General features: G+C 42.0%; 1 protein-coding gene across 17 annotated transcripts in view; it reads right to left on the bottom strand.

Moving 5' to 3' along the window:
• The window catches only part of UNC80 (unc-80 homolog, NALCN channel complex subunit), a 119193-nt gene that overhangs the window by 56190 nt on the left and 40982 nt on the right, over positions 1-22021 (bottom strand). For 11 of the 17 annotated variants that reach the window (XM_039381329.1, XM_027751931.2, XM_027751947.2 and 8 more), the window contains exons 22-29: positions 21204-21376; positions 15642-15854; positions 13129-13300; positions 10430-10563; positions 7793-7958; positions 4071-4274; positions 2518-2618; positions 506-703 (exon numbers count right to left, since the gene is read on the bottom strand). In XM_039381329.1, the coding sequence (XP_039237263.1) occupies positions 506-703; positions 2518-2618; positions 4071-4274; positions 7793-7958; positions 10430-10563; positions 13129-13300; positions 15642-15854; positions 21204-21376 (1361 nt within the window). The remainder of the gene's footprint in view (positions 1-505; positions 704-2517; positions 2619-4070; positions 4275-7792; positions 7959-10429; positions 10564-13128; positions 13301-15641; positions 15855-21203; positions 21377-22021) is intronic. The other 6 variants (XM_039381328.1, XM_027751940.2, XM_039381331.1 and 3 more) reach the window with 3 other exon arrangements.

Raw genomic sequence — 22021 nt, forward strand, 5'->3', positions numbered from 1 at the left:
ACTAAAAAGGCATAATGGTTCCTGCTGAACTGGTCATTAAACGCCCGTCACTAAAGAGACTGTAACATTAAAGACCAATATATACAATTCTTGGAACAGCCCTGGGAGCTCAGATCTAAAAGAAAAAGATTACACGAGGTGTTAACAAGAATTTCAAGAGTGATTCTTACTAACAGATGACAAAAAGCATGAAAAAAAAAGGAGACTGGACTCCACAGGGTGATAAGTAGAGGCCATAAAAGACCATTAAAATTAAAGTCAGGTTTTAAAGCTTTTAAACTACCTCATCAACAACTAAGATTCTCTCCAATCAATACAGATTACATTCCTTCCATAATGTTAAATGACTTAATAGCTGGGTTTTTTTTACAGCAAAGCCGTGTTTAGGAAGGGCTGTGTTAATTTTTTCATGAAAGAACTGTATGAATACATTAGGCAGCCTTTGAAGGTAATTATGACCTGCCCAGACAAACCCCAAAACATTCTGCTTTTCCCATTTACTCACTTCCTTTTGTTTTTTGCCTCTTGCCACATTGTTCAGCGTGGTGTTTTCTCGCAGAGAGTCCACTGTGTCTCCATACAGGAGTTTGATGGCCCGGACGAGGCGAGCACAGGAGCGGCTGTGATGGAGGTAGCAGTGTGGGTGACAGTAGTCAATGTGGGTACATATGAAACTTTGCTGGTTGCATAAAAGGATCATAACCTGGAAATTAAAAGAGCATAATTATCTACAGAAAACGGAGTTACACAGGCAGGCATGGGGATAGTCAAGCTAACTTTTCCACAGCCTAGCTGGGGAAGCATGAAGCTCAACACAGTTGTTTAAAAAGTTATGTGTGTCTATGCAGAGCCCCATGCTTACATGGGGTTGGCAAACTAGCTAGGCATGGCTAAAGAAACATTAGTGTTAACAAAGTTAACAGAGTGGCTGCAGATGTGTATGTTTGGCTGGGGGCAAGATAAATGCTGAGGAAAATAGTACTCTCTCAGTTTGCAGAAAAGCTGTTGTATCACCACTCTGAGATGAGAGCTTGGATTGGAAACTGTCAACTAGTTAATTGTCACAGAGGAACAGCAGCTCTCTGTACACTGCTCTTCATGTTACAAACAAACCCAGCCTCTTAGCAGCACTCTGAGGAAAACACACAGGCATCCCCAAGCCATTCACACTGTAGGTCTTAACTGGCCTTTATGGATCCCACAACCTTGTTCAGAAATACCCAGAACTGCCACAAAGAATCTATCCCACCTTTTCCATCCACTTACGGTCTGTGCAGCTGTAGTCTGCTGGCTCTCTCAAGTAAGGTTGCCACATCATTCTCAACCTTAAAATATTTAAGTTTCTAAAAAGTTAGGAGCTAAATTTAAAACAAATCTGTGCTACGTATGTTGGATTCTTGTGTTTGCTTGCCTGTTCTGGCCTCATATTATTTTGGGGTCAGTCAGGAATAACTCAACATTTGTATCAATGTGCATATAGTGTAAGTCTAATCAGCATTGCATAGCCTCTAGCCTGCCTGAGTGTCTGACACAGAGTGAGGACACCACGCTGCAGGCATTCAGGTTTCCTGCCCAGTCACCATCTTCCAAAAAAAAACAACTGTCAAGAACTGCTTCTGACATCAAAGCCTGTTCTTGCCCACACCCCATAGGAATGGGGCAGCTGAGAGCAGACTGTATGAAATACTTGGGAGAAAGAGTGGGATATCAGCTCAGTATCGGCAGCTGTCTTCCCCAAAGGCAACTCGGAAGTCACACATCTGTGCAGGACACAGTCAGTCTGTGCACAGCTAGTCAATCCAAAGACAATTAATCTGTGCACAGTGAGTCAATCAAAAGCATGTGCACAAGGACACACTGACTGTACTACTCCATCACAGTGTGTCATGAGGCAACAGAGGTAGATGTGTGCAGTCCTTGGATACAAGCAGATTGAACGGTGTAGACTTGCACAACTGACTTTTGGCAAGTCTAAATTGTGGATACAGAGATTGCCAAAACGGATGTCTTAGACCCTGCATGACCAAACCACATCTGCACTGTTGTATTCCCTGTCTGTTGGATAGAGTTGGAACTACACAAGGCCCTATTGGGTTAGACAAGTAGCCTCTAAAATGCCACTTCTCAGAAACCAGGAGCCCAGCTCACACTATAGTCCATTCTGCTGCTCTCCCTGAACTACTCACTACTAGCCATGCTGAAGATAAGATACTGAGCTAATGGATTTTTCAGTTGAGGGAGCAGGGCTGTCCCTGGACACCTAGAAAGAAAGTCCATTTCCCCTTAAAAATTAAATATATGAAAAAGACAGAGGGAGCAAGATAAAAACTTTCTGGGTTTAGTCCATTTTAGAAATGGCAAACAGATGATTTCCAAAAGTCGCACCTTACTTACACTTTAGATCCTTGATGCTGTATGGAGAAAGCACAGACTGTGATCTGGTTACTGCCAGCCAGCACAAAGGTTTTCCTATTGAAAATGCCATCCTTGAGAACACTACCAGTGACTTGTACTTACATGCAGCCACGACATATTCCGATGATAGTTCTCCTCCATGCCTGTGTTGCTCAGCACCTCGGGTTCAATGCTGGGCTCGCTTGCGCTCCAAGGGCTCCCTTCTTCAAAAGAAAAATACCCAAAAGGTGGTTGTTTTTAGTGCTCCCTATGTGCTTTAAGAGTAGCGGCAGCACTTGTAAGCCAGGCCAGCCTTGTGGGAACAGACCAATCCTTGTATCATGCTGGCTTGACACTTACAAGAACCATTTGGACTTGGCTCACAGGTCATCCTGTCAGTAGCAAACATTGCTCCCTCCCCACTTTTTTTTTTTTAATTGAAGGAGAAAGGATAATCAAAAACCATCAGAAACAAATTCTTTGCACCATTCAGATGCTGCGAATGGTTGGTTTAGTGATCTGCATTGACTGGGCTCTGTGGTTAAAAATGCCAACAAAAATCCAACCAGAAGTGGCATCCAACTGGAAATGCCAGTGGGCAAAGTCCCTGCTAATTGCCCATGGGAACTGCTAATGTCATGGGGATGAAAGGGGAAAAAAATCCTGATTATAACACACTAGTTCTGAAGAACTCAGACAAGGGAGAGATTTCTCTGGGAACTTCACTGATCCCTGTGTTTCCTCTAGCCATTTCATACCCTATGGACCTCCTATAAAACTGACATTAATGCTGTTAAGCGTTGGCTGGAGATGAATTCTGGTTTATCCTTTCTTTCTCCTCTTTAAATGAACTGTGACTTGCCAAAGTCTAGAGAGAACAGGCAATCTCACTCTCCATGTTCTCCTACTGAAGCATCTTCTGGGTAACATAAAAATGACCATTAAGTTTGGGAGGTTATTTCAGCTCCAAATGTATCCACAGTTTTTGGTTAACACTCCTAGCAGAGGAAGCCCCTTTAGTTCAACTGTGATGGAGAGTTCTCACAGCAGGATGCACATTTGGTTTCCATAAGGTACATGTATGGATATTTATCTTTTTAAGACTGAGGAAAGCAGCTGTAAACTGTAAAAATAGATATATATGCCAATATATAGAAATATAGCATGTAGCATGTAGGTGTTATGTTCTACATATAGGAAGATACATTTTACATGTCATATGACATGCCTCTGGCATCATATCTGATATAAAATATGAAGTGCATGTCCATATATATATATATATGCACACCTATATATATATATTTAGCCAATCTGTTGTTCATGTAATCATTATATCATATGATTTAGGAGTATATGTCTGTGCATATATACACAGGCACATGCTTCTCTAAAGACAGCAAGTGTTTGGCTGGCAAGCACCAGCATTCCAAGAGTTCATGCTCTAACACGGAGCGCTGAATTGACAAACTGTGCATGGAGCTGATGCTGCACCCAGGATTTGAGACATGTTCCTCTCAGGCCCTAGTCCAGGAAGTTCTCTGAAGAGGACTCTAAATTTTTCCTAGCCTGCTGGGGTGGGGAGTCTCTTGCCATTTCTAGCTCTGCTGCAATCACATCAAGAGTTTAGGTCCTGCCTATTGTCCCCTCCCTTTCCACCCACTCGTCTAAGTTACCTATATCAGTGACAGTGTCCCTGCTGTGGGACAGCTGCAGCTCCTCATTCTCAGACTCTGAGTCCTGCCGTGATAACTTGGTGCTCTTTAGGCTGCCGGCCCGGCGAATGCTGGAAAGGGAACCCCCCTTCTTCACCCGGAAACTGCGGGTTCCTTTAATCTGGAGCAAGCGGGAGCCTCCTATCCTGATCTTCCTGCTGGGAACTGTATTAAAAGAATAAAAGAGGACTTTTTTCCCCTTAATTTTTCCCCATTTAAAAAAGAAAGAGATCCTGGCCCTCCCCCCCCTCCCAACCCTTTGCTGCCAGCCTGTATTGCAGCATCTTTTCTTCTACCAGGGAATGTGGAGCCAGAGGCTTCCTCCAAAGCCACCGCCAATGCAGCTCTGTCAATCGGGCAGTAAAGATGCTTTACAGAAATGTGTTCAACATCTCATTTCCTGGACATCTGGTACGTCACCTTTGGCCTTGTCTGTATTTGGAATTAGCCCTCGTTCAACCACCAGCAAGTAGAGTCATCTGCTCTAACAGAAACCCAAAATGTGGACAAGGAAAACCTATGATTCACACAAATCTGAATCAATTCCTGCCAGGAAACAGGATCTACCCAGTGGATGTGAACTCCAGTTTTCTTTGCCAGCCCTTGGGGTTCACATTAGTGCAGGATCACCTCTTGCTAGGGATAGATGGCTGAATCCCAAGCATGAACAAGGCACCATGGGCAAACCTACTTTACCATGGGCCTAGGTTCTGTAAACGTCACTGAGGATCAATTATTTATTGATCGTCACAGTAGGATCAATTATTTATTCATACAGCATGTGTGACTGCAGAAGGGTAGTGTGCTTCATGAGGTCAGCATGGAAGACTTCTTTGAAGTAAGATTTGCATAAGTCCATGTCTCTGCATGTTACTCTTCGTCATTAGAATGCTTTAGAGGAAATGGGAGCACGTAGATCCTCTCCTTCAGACAAATCAGCAGCTTTCAGGCATTAACAACATCCAGTGACACTCTGCATTTTTGATGAGCACAGACATGAAATGGTTCAATGTTCAAAGCACCAACCGTTTGCACTTTCATTCTCCTCTTAGTTCAAAGGCAGTACATAGCAATATGTCAGTCCAAATGTTGCAACACTCAGTCATTTTACTGCAGATCTAATCAGACAAGGCCACATGTGATCAATTACCTTTTCGTGTGTGGTTGGGAATGAATGAGATACAGCTTTTTGGATATCATGGGTAAGCAAAATAGTTAACTAGAATTGTATTTTGGCTTCAGGAAAAATCAAATGCACTTTTACTCCCGAGAATGCCCCTAATTCCTCCAAACCCAATTCCCATTCCCATAACCAGTGGCTAACGTCCTGGTCGCAGACAGCTGGAAACGTTTTAAGAGCTACTCCTCAGTCCTCATGAATCAGGTGGGCAAATCACTGTTGAGTGACCAGAGAATCTCCCTCCAAGTGACCATGCTGAGTTCCTTAGCCATCACTACTGCTTGAATCACGTTCAGATCAGCCTCCTGAATACCAAACCACTTAAGCTTGTAACTTGTAACTGCATTTTGTGAAGTCTGCAGAATCCCATTTTGGCACTCAAAGAGTACGTACGATCCTCTGAGAACCTTTATCTACCTAGCTGTATTATCTGTATTTCAAACCTACCTGAAGCAGATTCTACACAGTAAACTCGTAGCTTTTGGATAGCTGCTAAGCCATGCCTGGGGGGAGCAATGAGAGCAAAGTTTTTAACACTCCGGAAAAAAAATGAAAGGAAACAGATTAGTACTCATCAAAGAGGTTGAGATAAAGAGACCTGTCACTGCAGGCAAGAAAAGTTTAGTTACATTCACACAACAACATTTTCCCGTCTAGGAAAGTGTAGATTATGAAAGGTGCCTCTGCATCTATTGCATTTGGCCCGGGTGGATCCCCAGAAGAATATGCTGTGGCCAAAGAAAAGAACATAATTATTGTAATTTTAAACTATAACATTATCCTGCACTTATTTAGCTTCTAAAATATTGGAATTAAATTTTTGCTAAAGTAGGATTCAGCCTTCCTACTATAGTCACTTTTCCCATGCCTACAGTGCAGTAAAGAGGCAGCTTTAGTAAAGGAAAACTACATGACAGCTTAGGGAAAAGGGAAAATGGAAAAAAAAACCAACTAAAATTTCAGGAAAATGAAGTTTAAGAGAGGCCAGAATAAAGAAACTTAATACTATATTTGCAAAAATAACTCAATTCTGCATTATGCCTGCAGCACAGTAACATGTGCAGGAAAAGCAAAGTCAGCATTGTCTCTGAGAAAAATAGGATAGTTAGAGACTGGCCACCAGCATTTTCCAGCAGGACTGCATGCTTGAAGGCATTCTCCCACTCAGGTAATATCCCAGTGGATGGAACTGCTCCCTGAAAAGCTTAAAAGTGGTTTCAAGTAATTGTCATAACCATTTTCAAAACAAACCCAACCCCAAACCCAAGCTTTTCCTCATCTAAATAGGTAAAGACATCTTATCCCACTCATGTTACCCTATCAGACACCCCATAAGGCTATGTGCTTCTCTGGGCTGCCAATATGCCAAGGATACACAAAATGAGCATCAATTTATCCAGCTCACCTTTCTTAGGTGGGTACCTAGCTGTCTCCACAGAAGTAACTGTCCCCCCGACACACAATCTTGGAGAAAGTTTTATACTGTGCAAGCCTTGGAAGCATTTCTATTATTTTCTCTAGTGATTGTGGCAGGGTCACAGCTGAAGACAACACAAACTTTATCCAAAGCCCCCTGAAGTCAATAAAAACTCCTCTGAATCATTAATAGACATTATAGTTCCTAGGGGATAACCAGCCACAGACTCCACCATTTTCAAACAATCATCAAATGTTTATCCTTTTCAAATGATCATCAAAATTATCATTCAAACATCTGCACCTTTAAATGGCTATTATGAGACAGAATGTAAACAGCTCTAGAAAAATTGTTAGAGGGAGAATCATTTACAGGTCTGGCAGTTTAGTCTCTAATTGCAAATACACACGATGACTGTATATTGTATTGCAACACTTGTACCATCAGATATTATGTGAGTTTTGCATGAGATGGCTCAAAAATGGAAACGATCTGCTATTCTCAGCAAACACAGTGAGCTTGAGGTTTGCTTGTACAGTATACATATGTTGGTAACATCAATCTGCTAGCCATCAAAAGCCACACAGGTGTGTATTTTTCATGTGGTAGCAAAGAATTCAAGAGATCAAGTGATCAACCACTAATTCTGTAAGATGCCATGACTTCAAAACTGGTACAGATTTCCACAGAAAGATACAGATATTCCCTCCTATCTGTGCTTTCCCCAAAATGAAAAACTGTAATCAGAGCAAAAAACAAACATTTTATTTTTAAAGTGAATCAAATAGTGATACTTGTCTCAGCATCCCAATGAGAGACGGTTTCAAACAAGGAATGCTCCTTTTTAGCAATCTTGCAATGCTCTCAATCGGTTTCAGTCATAGCACTGTTTTATAAAATTTAACATCTTTGCTTCTCACATTCGTTATATTGGACCCTGAAGGCCAGAAGCATCTCAGAAATTATTCAAAGCCACGTGACTCCATGGCTGCCCGCTTTTTAACACGGTCTATGCAAATGAAAACATAAAATCAAGCGCCACTTCACAAGCCCTGAGAACACAGAAGCCTTATTGTGCTGACAAACCTTTTTTCTCCTCGAAGCCAGCCTCAGATTTGAGGGTGTGGCTGCTGCTGTGCAGGGAATCCTTTGAATCTTCGTTTTCATCCAGAACCCCAGCGAAGCTGATCTTTCTTTCATACCTATGCCGGTCCATCTCAGGGTCCAGACGCAGCCTGCAGCTCTCCAGATCCTGCAGCAGAATGTAGACCACACAGATGTGCCAGCAATATGAGCCTCCACGCTTTCCACTGCAACTAGAGAAGCTTCAGGAGAACTGCTTCAAAATGAGAATTTATTTCTATCACACACTGTCAGAGACTGAAGCGGTTAATGATTTACACATTCTAAGATCACCAAAAGGCTTTTGCAAACTGAAAAGCAGCAGCTGCTCACCCCTTTCGCCCCCCCCCCCAATACTGCTAAAAGGATCAGATAAGTGGGTGCCATTGTCCAGCTATCCTGGATGCAGATGCCTGCCTGAGGAAGGGAAGAGGCTAAGAAGAGGCAAGTCCTGCAAGGTGGGAAAATCCCTTTTATCATGCCAGTGTCCTCCCTTTACATGAACTCTGCGCACCCAGCCTGGGCTATACATCTCAAATGTTGGACCATGATGGACCATGATTGATGCTGGTACAATAGGCAGCTGCAGCTGCCTTTGGAGGTGTCCGAGGCTTGTGGCATGGCCCGTGACACTACCCATTGTAAAACTCCCCACCTGGGGAGGTACAAGGCATTCTCACCTGAGCTGGAAGTGTACAATAACTCATAACTTCTTTGAGTTTTGTGGGGGGCTTCCCCCCCGCCCCAATGGATCAAGACCACCACTTCAACTAACAGACATGGAAGATGCAACTACCAAGTTTCATTGCTGGATCCCATGGGCAGTGACTATACATATCTTTCCACCTTTATCCTTTCTTTCCCTTTCTCTCCCTTATGCATTTCCTTAAGTGTTACCTTTATGCTCTAATGATTGCTATATTGCTATAGATGACATTGCTGTAGATGCCTTAATATTGCTACACTTTAATAGTGCTATATTGCTATGCTTTAATATTGCTATACTGCTATAGAAGTTCTTCAAGGCTGCCAAGGCTCTGCTCCTATCTGTGGTACAGGTACACCTACAAACACCAATGGAAGTGAGATTTGCCCCACTGAAATTTCAGCTTTGTGGACCACAACATTATGTATTTGATTTTCTTGGAAAGGAAGCATCACTCCAAAAATACAGAGACTCAATATTTTAATCTGGAGTGTTGTTGGCTCCTTTCTTTCCCCCATACAAAGTCAGAAGCAGCACTCTATGGCCATTTTCTCTAATAGCCTCTTGCATAATGTGACCTTAAGGTTTCTTCCACCTATGCATCACAGAATAATTTCTCCTCTCTTTCTCCCATATACAAGTCTGAAAAGCTATTAATCAGTTGCATTTCTATCTGACACAAAAGCACAAATTTCTACTGACCTTCATTATCCAAAATATTCTTAGTTCCAAGCCTAACTACTTAACTGAGATGACTTCTAAACCCTGGTGTTATACAGTCATTTATTATGTGGTAAAAATATCAACTAAGTGTTTAAGGAGGACTTCTGCTGAATTTATTACTTTTTAACACTGCCCTTCTTGTATACCTGGGAGCTGAGCCACTTCATTGTAGGTCACCCACAGCCTTTGAAATTAATTTCAGAACCTAATTACAATAATGCTCAGCTAAATCAGCCTGTCAAGCACAATTGTCATCAGCAAAAACTGTTCTGTCATTAACAAAAACCAGAATAGTAGGGCTAAATCCTTCATATTCACTTGGAAATTTAACTTCTCATTCTTTCTTTACAATTTTTATCCTGATTTCCTACAGAAATTTGTCTTAAAAGATGAAACCATGTCTGCAATTCAATTCTTATCCCATTCTGTGCTTACCAGCTCTGAAGCTGATGGTCACCTTCAACTTAATTTGTCAAAAGATAACTGCATGCCTGTGTATTTTGTAAAACAACAGGCTAAAGGCAAGGTTAAACCACAGTATTCGATGTGAGAAAATCCACACAAGAATGAACCACTGGAAATCAGATTTCATGGGTTCTGCTTTTCACAACATTAGTTGTCACCTAATCAGCCATTGGATTACTCTTTATGCCAGGATTTGATTATGCCTCAGTCTCATGAAGGTTTATTTCTTTCCTTGTTTCTTTGTCTTCATTTCTTTCCTTTCTTCCCCCAGTCCTCTCAATTCTGTCGTCTAACCCAAACCAAAAATCTGCAGGATTTAAGCCTCAGCAAATTCTCTGTAAACCATTCTGTTCCCTTCTCCCAACCACCCTGTTCAGATACCTCTGACAACTGGCTCTCCTTATCAGCTATTTAGCATGTGAGCTGTCCCCTCTTGCAGTCCATCTCAGGGGCCCCACACCCAGCTTCTCAATCCCTTTGCTGCCCTCACCTCGACTTTGAAACTTGAACTTCCAGCACATGTTGTACTTTCACAGTCTTATCTTCTTAATCAACCATCTGATGTGCCCTGCCCATCTTCTGTTCACCACACAATAGCTCCTTTCTCCCTGCAGAGATCCACTCGAGTTTTCACTCCACCCTTTCCCTCCACAGAACCCAGAGAGTCCTGTGGGCATGGCCCTCTTCAAGGTGCATGGTCCACGTACCATGAGAGGCTCGGTCCGCGGCCTGGCCATGTAGGGAAAGGTCTCTCGAAGGAAAGTAGTTATCTCCAGGAGGAGCTGACAGGCTGCCATCTTCAGTGCAAAAGGACAACAACATCTGGTAGGATTCACAGTGCCTAGGAAAGAATAGTTCTGTCATGAGCTAGGAGTTTATACAGGATCTGGAACCAAGAGGTGATGGACATTGTCACATATGGTGCACAATGCAAACTGCACTGAAAAAGAGGAAAACCCACACTTCTGTCTATGCTACTTTGCCTACACTAAAAGAAACACAGTCAAACAAATATCAATCCATGTATTTACCAGCACATGCAATAGTACTAGTATATAATATATGATATGATATTTTATTGTATTGTATTACATTATGTTACATTACATTACATTATATTGAAATAACACTATGATTTACTATGGTACATATTAGAGTATATTATGTTGAAGTACCTACTAAACTAACATGAGCTTATGGCATTTTGTATAAACCTCATTTAAAGTTAATACAGATTAAGCAGTAGATGCCCTTCGTCCTCTTTTCAGCTTTGCATTCAGCCACATCTTTTGCAGTTCTAGAAAAGAGCCACTTTCAAATACAGAAAATTTTCTAAAAATATATGGAGTTATGACTAGCCAGTAAAGAGGTACTGTTCCTATCATTATTAATTACTACCCTGATAACTGGAAAAGACAGCCTCCTTTGAAGTCAGGCTGCATTTGTGCAAGGAATCCATGTGCTATTTAGAGACAATCAAGGGGAAAAAAAAATCAAACTGCTTAATCAAATCATACATTCAAATGCTTAACCTAAAACAAAGTGGGAAAGGGAAAAGGGATTGTCAAAATACTTGAAGTTTTGTCTCAGCTGCATCTAAACAATCAGCTTCAAAAGCCATGGACTTCGTAACCCATCTAATGCCATTCAAAGCCTGGAAAGTATGAAGGATTCTTCAGTACTTGATCAATGTGAAAAACACCATTTAGGCTAATGGACAGCAAAAAAAGTAAATAAAAAATTAGTTGTGACAACAACTAACCATGCCCTTTTTTTTTTAGTAATGTCTGGTATTACCACCTACATACACATCAGAGAGATCAGTGTTTCACTTACTCTCCCCATGTACGATCTAATTACTTTTTGCAAAGAAAAAGACTAAACCAAAAAAGTGAGAAGACTCTGCAGGGATCAGATAAAACCAGATTAATTCTGTGATGTTTGCCAAGTCTTCTGTACACATTACCAGTAATGAATTGTGGACTTTGTAAGGACTAAAATAATCTGAACTATCAAATACACACAAGACATACAGTGTAAAGGAATATCCAACTGCATATTTTATGCTCCTCAGTCTACTCCCTGCAGCATACAAGGCAGCTTTTGAAAAATCTCTGCCTTCAGCAAGAATGCAGATCAGTTATTTTCAGAGTCTGGCTTTCAGGAGAGCACTTCAGCTTTTAAATTGCTTTCTAGACCACAACATGATCTCTGTTTGCTTGTCTCAGGGCACCCTTTTAAAGCAGCTCCACATCTCCCTGAGTGCCTGAACAGGGATAAGAAAGCCTATTCTGTCACTCAGTCATGAGAACGAAGTTCTTCATTTCTGATGCAGGAAAATTTTGTATGCATTCTCCTTGCTTTGGATATATCTCCTAAACGGCCGATAAGATACCCAGAACAGCCACTCATGTTCCTGCAGCTGCCAGCACTGGCACACCACACAGTGACACGTGGTAATGTCTTGCTCAGGGACAAGACAAGACCTTCTCTTGAGCTCATTTCCCATAAATACAATTGCACTGCTCCCACCTGCTCCCCTCTACTCCAAAGTTGGCCTTTATGCAGAGATAAGAACAAATCCAGAACCACAGGAAGAGAAACCACAGAAGACAGATAAACAGTGCTGGCACACTACATCCAATGGGGAACAGCAGCACATGTACGCGGGAACCAGTACGTCACAGCACACACGGGTACACAAATGGTGCCTGGAAGGGGTATATTGGTTGCTACCACCTTCACCTACACCTACACCAGGATGTGTTTTGACATTTTACTTTGCTTTACGGGGCTTGCTGGAACTTGCATGCTTATCTAGACTTGCAGAATCAGTGATCTGGCACCTCCTCCCACCCGTATGCACGCATAGGCACAAATGTGTGTGACTTAGTCATCCTGTTGTTATACAGATTTTTAGTGATCCTTTTTTTATCTACCACTGTACTATACCTCTGCCTGAAAATCAGGCAAATATACTGAAGTCAGGATTTAAAGGCCTTTAGTAGAGCACTGCCAATTCATGTCAGGTGAGGAGATGACTCTTCAATGTTCAGAAATAGAAAACAAGCTGATCTTACACAAATATTTTGACAGAGATAACTGGGAGGAATGGAGCCTGAGCACTTTTGGCACTCAGGTGAGAGTGAGACTCAAGAAATAAATTATTACCCTCCTTATAACTGCAATTTCTGTGAACAGCAATTGCAACTCACTGCCTAGTTTCCCCCTCCCTTTTCCACCAAAGTCTCTCAGCTCTGCTACCCGTTTGTCATGTTGTACATCCAGGCACAGAAAGAGCAGGGGAAGAAGTTGGGGTGAAGGTGAGGGACTGGGAAATACAGCTGGGTGGCAAGAAGATGAAAAGAGAAAAAAAATTAAGTGCTCCTAAAGCAGAGGTTCTTACAAGCGGGGGTTCTTGTAGTAAAGGGAGTCTCCTTACTGTCATCTAAAAAGTCTTCTTCCTCATCCTCTTTTCTCAGGCGCCTCTTGGTCTCCTCATCATAAATGAGGCCCAGCAGGTTGGCAGGGCTCTCGCTCTCAGCATGGCACAGCTCGTTGAGGCGGACACCAATCGCCTGCAGATGGGGAGAAAGAAGCACAAGGAGGCGAGAATTTCAGCTCAGCACACTGGCAGTCAAGGGCTCTGCCCCATGCAGGCCACAGAGATGGTTCAGCCAGAACAGAATGGCCTGGCTTTATTTTTATTGTCTGGAGTGGAGGAAAGCATGACAGAAGACTAATTGCTATCAAAAGCATAATTTAGTTCCCCCTTTTTTTCAACTAAAATTTGCAAACAGTGTCAAATTTCAGGATGAAAAATTTTTGCAGATTTAGTTTAATAACAAACACCACCCCCCCCACCCCAAACTGGCACATGACAGGTAGAAGGTGACCAGGTCATTATTTTGTATTAATTTCTTTCACTTTTCTTTCTTCCCTTAATACATGCGTTCCCGATTTTTGCGAAGTCTTTCCACTGTATGTCTTCTGTTTAAGAAACTATCCTGTGACTTAGGAACCCAGTAAGAGTCCCTGTTTCCTCCACAAAACTGTTGACTGCCCACAGGAAAGCCTGCTTCCGCCTTTACAGGAGAGACTCCCTGATGTGCTTTCCAAAAAGGAACTGATGATATGCTTATAAAAGCTGGGAAGGTGCATAGGTAATGCTGTATGGGGTAAGCCCTATAAAGAACACAGACAGATTTCCACTGAGCACTGTCACATTCTCCAAAAATGCATTGATCATTTATCATGGCTGTATGATCTGCATCTTCCTCTTTCTCCTTCTCTCCTCTTGCTCCCTCTGCTTCTCTTTCTCTGTTCCTTTCTTGATGTTTAGGTGGCTTGGAGCTAGAGGGATTGGATTTTGACTTAAGTGTTGTGGGTAGACTGGATCTTGACTTAAGTGTTGTGGATTAATATGTGCTGAGTTGGTAGTGTAGTGGAACATTTTGTCTAGCTTGTGTAGTGCCCTGTTTGAACCTTTGTCAAGTTCCCTTATTTTCTCCCCTAAATTAATAAAGATATCTCTTGAGAACAAGTCCGTGGCTCACTCTCTTAACACTATTTCAAGGTATTAAAGAACCCTATATGTGTATATGTATGCTTGTGCCCGTTCTTTGTCAGAATCCAAGAAGGAATGTCTAGAAGCAGAGTCCACAAACAGAGATCAATAGTTCTGACTGTCTGCAACACATGCAAAAACACAAGGATTATGTAATCCTATGTTCTCTATTTGGAAGGAGTTCTCAAAGGAGTCAGGCTAAGGCAGTGACCTCACGGAGTACAGAAGCAGATACATTCACACTACATACTTTTTCATGGAACTTTGGTATTTTTGATTTTATTAGGATAATCTGTGTTTGAGACATAACAGAGAGTAAGGCTGCTCAGCTAGGATTTTCTGAGTTAGCTTCAGAAATGGAAGGAGGAGAGTTGCCAAGATACTAAGCCTGGGTGCTGTTTTGTGGTGGGAACGTACTGATATGTTCAGCATTAGCTCAAGGTTCCCCACAATGTGCTCCACTGAGAAGCATGTGTTGGTTTAACCTAGGAGAATACAGGTCAGCAAGGCAGAATACATGGGTTTTTAATTCCCCTGAGCCTTGGATTTTATGCCTTTTTGTTTGTTTGCTTGTTTGTTTTTTTGTGGGAAGGGCGAGGAGGATCATGATGTTCACTGTAAAAATCTGTGGTTTTGCAAAAAGAGGGGAAAAGCACAAAGCTCACTTCCAGATAAACATATGTAACAGGCACCACAGAGGTTACTATTTTGAGTTGTGTGAAATGACCCATAGTAAGTGTCAGACCTTCAGCAGGTATATTCTGTGGGGTTTCCAAGGAAACTGCAACTGGTATTGATAGGGCCAGATAAGGTAATTGCTTAGTCCCTGTATGGTAGGAGACCATAATCAAATAAAACTTAAAGGAGTCAAGCTCCAAACAAAAAGAGTCAGTTCATCAGAAGACATGTAGTAGCCCTGTAGAATTCCTTGCCAAAGAATGATGACTGCTAACAGTTTTTATGGGTAAAGAGAAACTGAGTAAGTACATCAAAGAGAAATCCATCAGTAAATATACAGCACCACATCAAGCTCAAGCAGCCCTGGGCTAAAAAGGTTTGGAATTAGAAAAAAAGAGAATTAGTACCACACCCTCTGCTCTTACTCTTTCCTAGCCATTCACATTTGATAAGTGGTGGAAAAAGGAGAGTGGACCAAATGGATCCTCCGAGGGAACATGTCAAAGTCACTTCCATTAGGAGAAGAGCTGGTCCTGACAGACTGACGTGCCAGTTGGAAGGGTGGCTTGTGAGTCCCCATTTTACTGGAACTGGAGTTTTGTATAGGATCCAACTACCTTTACAGTCTGATATATTTTTAATGTAAGTAGAAGAGAAAAAAACAAACCACTTACATCTCCCCACTGGTAGAAGAGCTTAGCTGCATTCCACTGCAGCTTCTGGTTCCTTTTGTTGCCCACAACAGGTGAACGGCCACGGGACAGGCCTTTCTTAGTGATGTTCACATGGTGGCCCTTCATCCACTCGGGCCAGTTGCCACGATTGCAGCGGTGAACGAAGCGCGCGCACTCGAGGAACAGGGCCGCTCGTGCCACTACAGGAGCTTCCTGAAACGTTTGCAGAAAATCACCTTAAATACAAATACATTGGAAAAGCTCCTTGAATGTTAGAGCATTCTGTGCTTTAATCAATTGCTTCGCAAGCCTGCCGTGGAATCACACAGCACGAGCAATCTCTCCATAAAAAACCTGACATCGGGATCTCACTGTGTAGGTCTCACCACTTGAGCTACTAAAAGCAAGGCTCATAAACACTGAACAGTCTTCTTGCTCAGTTCAACCACTAGAGGGGCAGAAAGAGACACATCATAAACTTAAAAACAACCTTGTACTCTTCTGCAATGCTTTCCTTCAGAAACGATCTGTCAAAAGCAGAAGCATGCATCTGGCGCTGCTGCTGCAGGAACAAGTCAAACTGTATTTCCACCTTTGCTAGTGAGGCTGCAAATACTGCAAGTGCAAAATGGCAGCATGGCCACATGAATCCTAGCATTTGCCACATTAAGTTCTGCTTATGAATCCTGGGCGTGAAAGCATTAATGGAGGCTTGTTGAAACTAGGAAAAGCACTATTTGGCACTTATAACAAGCAGATATGGAGAGGGAAATACATTACTGGCACAAGTCAACAAAATTTCACTGGTTGAACTTCAATGGTCTTAGCAAGCATCAGACAATTTAGTACTGAAATAACAACAGGCAGCTGAGTTTTGAAGGGTTGACTATTTTCCAGAAGAAAATCCTCCTGTCCTTGGCTTGGAAGACCACTTTTCTTTAATGGGAGAAATGTTAGACCAATAAAGAGTGCTTCTGCAACTCTCAAATGTGTTCAAAAATGAACACTGTAATTTGTTTCCTGAAGAGTAGCTTAGACTCTGGAAGGAGCTTTCTTCCCAGCCAGTCTACAGTTGCAAAAATAACATCTTTACAGACATGGGTAATTACTAAAAAGCAAATGGTTCTCCTAATTTCCATTTAATTTCCCGCTCTCTTCCCGCAATTTTCACGACCAAAACCAGCCCTAGCTAGAAGATTGTAAAACTAAGAATACAATAATGTCCACAGTTTACAAGCTGGCTTTGAAAGTTTCCCTAACAGGAATTTCACAGAGTACAAACATGTATTCCATACATTTTGATATTGGCAGCTTTAATGAGATAATTTAAACAGATCAGGATCTACTTATAAGGGAGGGTTCATCATCTGTGGTCTATCAATAATAGACAGGCCCTGAGATCATGGAACATTATTAAATAGTGCTTCCAAAAGTGCTTTAATCAAAAGCTGAAAGCAAGAAATTTTAGACCAATGCTCCTAAAGTTTTGGAACTGATTTAAGAAATTATTGACACAACATCCTTTTGCAGCTTTTTGTTCAGATTTTATACAAATGTTGGAAGAAAAAAGCTGTCCCATTGCTCTGATGAGGAAGGCAGAAATCTGAAGCCAGGCACTGACAGCCAGAAACAAAACTAACATCTAGCATCTGGAAAAAAACATTACAAATTACTTGTTACTCACATGCAATATGGAACACAGAATAGGTAAGGATTTTATTATTTTATTCTCACAGAGTAAAACCTTAACTACAGAGACATGCATGAACAGATGAAGCCCCAGCATTAAGTCTCCTCCTGGTTTTAGTTTACCAGTGGTAAAGTCACAACTTCTTAGCATATGGGAATCTTAAAGGTATGTGTTATAAATGTTATGAAAGCAGTTAATTACTATAATTAAAGGAGGGATATGTAGGATGGGGGGTAAAAGGGAGGAGCAGGAGTTCCAAATTAAAAGTCACTGAAAAGACCTCCTGCTTGAAGGAGGACTTTCTGAATATCATGGGGCATGAGCTCCCTGTAATTGCTTACCTGAGGCTCTGAGAAACCTGAAGCAGCAGCAGCAAGAGAAAGATGAAGATGTGACAGAATGGACAGGGATGGATTCACACCACAGAGAAACATATCACAAATGGAGAGAAATGAATCAGGCAGGTGATGCATAGCTGAAAAGAACACAAGTTACCATGGTCACTGTCAAAACTTGACACAGCAGCAATACTCTCACAAGCCTGCCCATGCAACTGTTCACAAGTCCACTTTTAATATCAGATCTACTATACTGCTTTCCCCTTGGAAATGGTTCTTTACTGTATAAATTGACATGAATTTAAGAAATCCAACATTTTAAGTCCTCACATTGGAGCACTTCAACACAGAGCCTGATTTGTTCTAAACAGCAAATGACCTGGGTGGGAGGGACCAAATACAGAATGGATTTGGAATTTTACAGCATCACATTAATGTTCACATAAAGCCAGTTCTGCAGTTTCATGACTGCAGATTTGTTTAGGTCCAGATTTGTTTTCAAGAACAATGAATTTTATAAAAGAGTAATCAAACAGTGGTGTTTTTTCTCGAGCCCTTTCTCAAACTCCGTGTGGCATTTTGAGCAAAAATTTTTTTCCACTGCTCTCTTCAAGTTGAAAAAGAAAGGCACAAAATAGCAAAGTAAATTCAAGTACTGTCAAAAGGTGCTGACTGGATAGCTCTGCTTTGCTTAACTGCAAGTTAAGTCTAGCAGGAAAAGTAGCAGGAAAAGTAGCTCAGCGTGTATACCGAAGACAGGTTGTGAGTAAATTGGTAACCAGTGCCTTGGAGAATTGCCTCAAAAACATTAGTTCAAATCTGTCTGGTTATACCTAAAAATGGTCAAGTACAATCCATGACACAGCTCTTTGTTTCTGTTCCCAGTCATTTACTCTGGGGACCTGTTTGTAGCAATGTCTGATTTCCTTCCAGGTCATATGCCCTCCTGTGGACAAATATTTCTGCCATGGAAACAGGGACATGGGAACAACTGGGCCTGTCTAAGACCCGGAGTGACATGAAGTCAGGATACTGGCAAGTATTTTTGCAGTTTAGACTTTGTTTCGGCTGTCCCAATACTTAGTAGGTCCTCTCAAACACAACCCTGCCAGAAAGCAGTAAAATTATGGCATTTCAGCAAGGATCAAAGATTTACATGTTAGAACAGACCAATTTACACATCTTACTGGAGAAATGTAGTGGTGACAGATGTCACACACCATCAAACTGGTCAGAGGAAAGCTGGTATCTCCCCACCTGAGTCATTTATACTAGTCTAATTCACTGTGGCAAACCCGTACAAGCACCCAGGCTGATCAAAGATCTTGAAGCTGGTATAGGAGTGGAATTTTGAAAATATGCATAAAAAAGCACGCTTAAAAATTTATGGAAGAACTGAAATTGGATCTGTTCACCTTTCTTTTTTAAAGGTTGCCTTAGCAGCTAAGCTGGATAATAATGACTTAGGAAGCTTTTCATTTGCATCAGACCTGATTCAAACTACTACTTCAAAAGCCTGAAAACAGAAGTTAAAAAAACAGAATATTTTCTGTTTGGTGTGTTTTACTGACATAAAATGGGGGAATTTTTCATAACAGCATACATTGCCATTAAGCAATACAGTGAGATGACAGGCTGTCATCTTTTAAAACCTGCACTGCACGTGACTTCCGAAGTTCTATATATCTCCAATACTTTGTAGACAAAACACCAGCTGAAGAGGGACTTGGAGTGTTCTAAGTCTGTAACTACAACAAGGCGTCCTTCATCTTTAGCTGCAGACCTTTCAGAAATTCTGATAGCAAACTCTTCTGCATCATTCAGTGGAATGGAGAGATAGTTAAATTCTAGTTTGTAAAAGCCAGCTCTGGAAGTCAGACAGACATCTTCAAACAGCTCATTCTCACTGGTAGTTTCCATCTGACTTCACACATGGGCACAGAGTAAGCTGGTCTGTCACTTAAGCATTTAGCAAATATAAAAAAGAAGTAAGACATTTACAGGCAATAGGGACAGAACTGTCCAATCCCTCTTTTATCATCTGACTTATTAGCATACAGAGTAGCACATCCCCAGAAGGGTCTTGGTGACAGTTTTTAGGAATGAGCTCCTTCCTGCCCATGCACCTTACATTCCCTGTGTTATTTTAGCATTTGCAGGGTGGCAGCCTGGCAGCCTTGCAGAATGAAATTGGGTGAAGCACACCCAGCAGGTGTGACTATCCCCCCAAACCACCCTCTGAGCTCCCTGCAACCCTGACTGGTAAGAACCACTTCTGACTGCGAGAGCATGAGACAGGCTTCTCTATCAGCCACTGCTTCCATGGCTTCCAGCCAGAGGGACAACAATCTCCAACAGGAAGAGTGGGCACTAGTGAAGAAAACATCTGTCTACTGGAAGACGGAGGGAACTAGTCCAAACAGTAGAGCTAGATGGGAACTGATAGCAACAGCAACCTGGGACCAACGTTAACGAGATGTGCTTGAATATGCAGCCTAAGGACGCCAGGTTAAGAAGAAGGTACAAAGCAGTGGTGCACAGAGTGTAACGTCCCTACAACTATGGGGCAGGCAAGGCAGCACAGCTCAGGGCACAGCAGTAGCAGGAAGGGAGAGTCCATGAGCCTGACATCTCCAGCAGTGAGCAAAAAAACTGAATATGAGCACAAATAGCACAACAGTCAAAAAGGTGAGAGGTGGGAATTGGGGGATAGAGAGCATGTGGATGCTCTGTGAGCAGTGGCTTTCAATCTTTTCTCAGCTTGCAGGCATCCAAATATAGAAGGAAGTAGAAGAGCAGCATGCAGAGAAATTGCTAATAATTGGCTGGCTTTTCACAGCTGCATGTGTCACAGTCTTGTGCTCGTCACATAAGCACCTCACAGTCACAGAACCTCACTGGCTGATGAACCACAGGCTGAAGGCCACTGCTTTACAAATGGAAGGGACTGTTTTAAAACAGCAGTTGCAAGGAAAAGAAGGAAGGAGATAGAGAAGAGACACTCAGTATCAGGAAGAAGGGACTGAATTGTGTCACTTCTGTGATTTGGATCTGCAAATTAGAAATAGCTGCATAAATGCATAAAAGCATGCACACTGACATTTTAATTTTTTTCCATTGACTGGCTAATAGTTCAGTTGCCTAATGTATTAAGAACTCTGTCAGAACTCCTGAGTGTAATTCCTGTGCTTCTCCAAGCAGTTATCTAGTCTTCAATCCTTATTCTGCAGATTGACACTAACAGGAGAAACAGAATGGCTGCGAGCAAAGTATGAAGTCAACAATAAAAGCTTTGCACTAGCAATAATCTAGTTACAGGGAGCCGTGTAATAAAAAAAGGATCCATTTTGTCTGCAAACTCATCCAGTCATAGATGCTAAAGCTCCAGCTAATGCCAGCACCACCAGCTGGCATTGCTGTGATGCTTTTCCTGCTTTCTGGGCGGGCATGAAGAGCATTAGTGACTGATAGTGGACCACAGCGTATGCACATGCTCTCACTCAGCAGGTAACAACAGACCAGTGAATGACTTACAAGATCTAGGGCTGCTGCCAAAATGGAGGCATCAGGGATAGTGCCTGGTTCACAGCAGTTCAGGAGAAACTGGAAGCGCTTCATGCCTTGGCGGATTGCTCCCAGGTTCACAACGTTCTTGGATTTCCCTCCTTCTTGGTTAGAGGTCAAGTGATCATCAAAGCTATGGCAACCTAAGGAGGTAGAGAGTACAGAGGGGATGCAGGGAGGGGTACGGAGAAGGGAACACAGTCTCTCACCAAAAAAAAAGTCGGACTAAAATCCTGATGATTTTAAACCAGTCTTGGTTTAAATCCCTTTCTCACCTTGATGTGCTATCTTGAAGATAACAGGGGCATTTTTAGAATACTCATGAATTCCACAAAACAGACATACAGCAAGTCAGACTCCGATATTGGTCATACTGATGTCTGCCCAGAACAATTCCACCATCCTCAGTGTGGAAGCCTACTTCAACATAGGTAAACCAGGATGTGGCCCTTCCTCCCCACCTCTTTAACACAGATCATTTGCTTACTGCCTGTTTTTCCTGCATAATGTCCTACCTTACTTCTCTATTGCCTCTAAGTTTACCTTGAAGTGGAGCATGCATAAACCTTATTCCTCATGTATCACTTTAGTAATATATCATCTGCTAGGACAGAGAAACCAGTAGTAAATTTTGGAGATGTTCTTTGTGACAATCAAGTACTGTCCTTTTTTTTAGGCATACATCTTCTGCAATTACCAGAACACCCAAAGTGATACTGGACTCAACTTCTAGGTATCATCCTCATCATTCCAGCTTCTCTCACTTGAAGTGTCTTGCACTCTTTGGG

This window comes from Pipra filicauda, unplaced genomic scaffold (genome assembly GCF_003945595.2).
Source record: "Pipra filicauda isolate LSUMZ 115617 unplaced genomic scaffold, ASM394559v2 scaffold21_size4447388_pilon, whole genome shotgun sequence".
NCBI classification, from domain to species: domain Eukaryota; kingdom Metazoa; phylum Chordata; class Aves; order Passeriformes; family Pipridae; genus Pipra; species Pipra filicauda.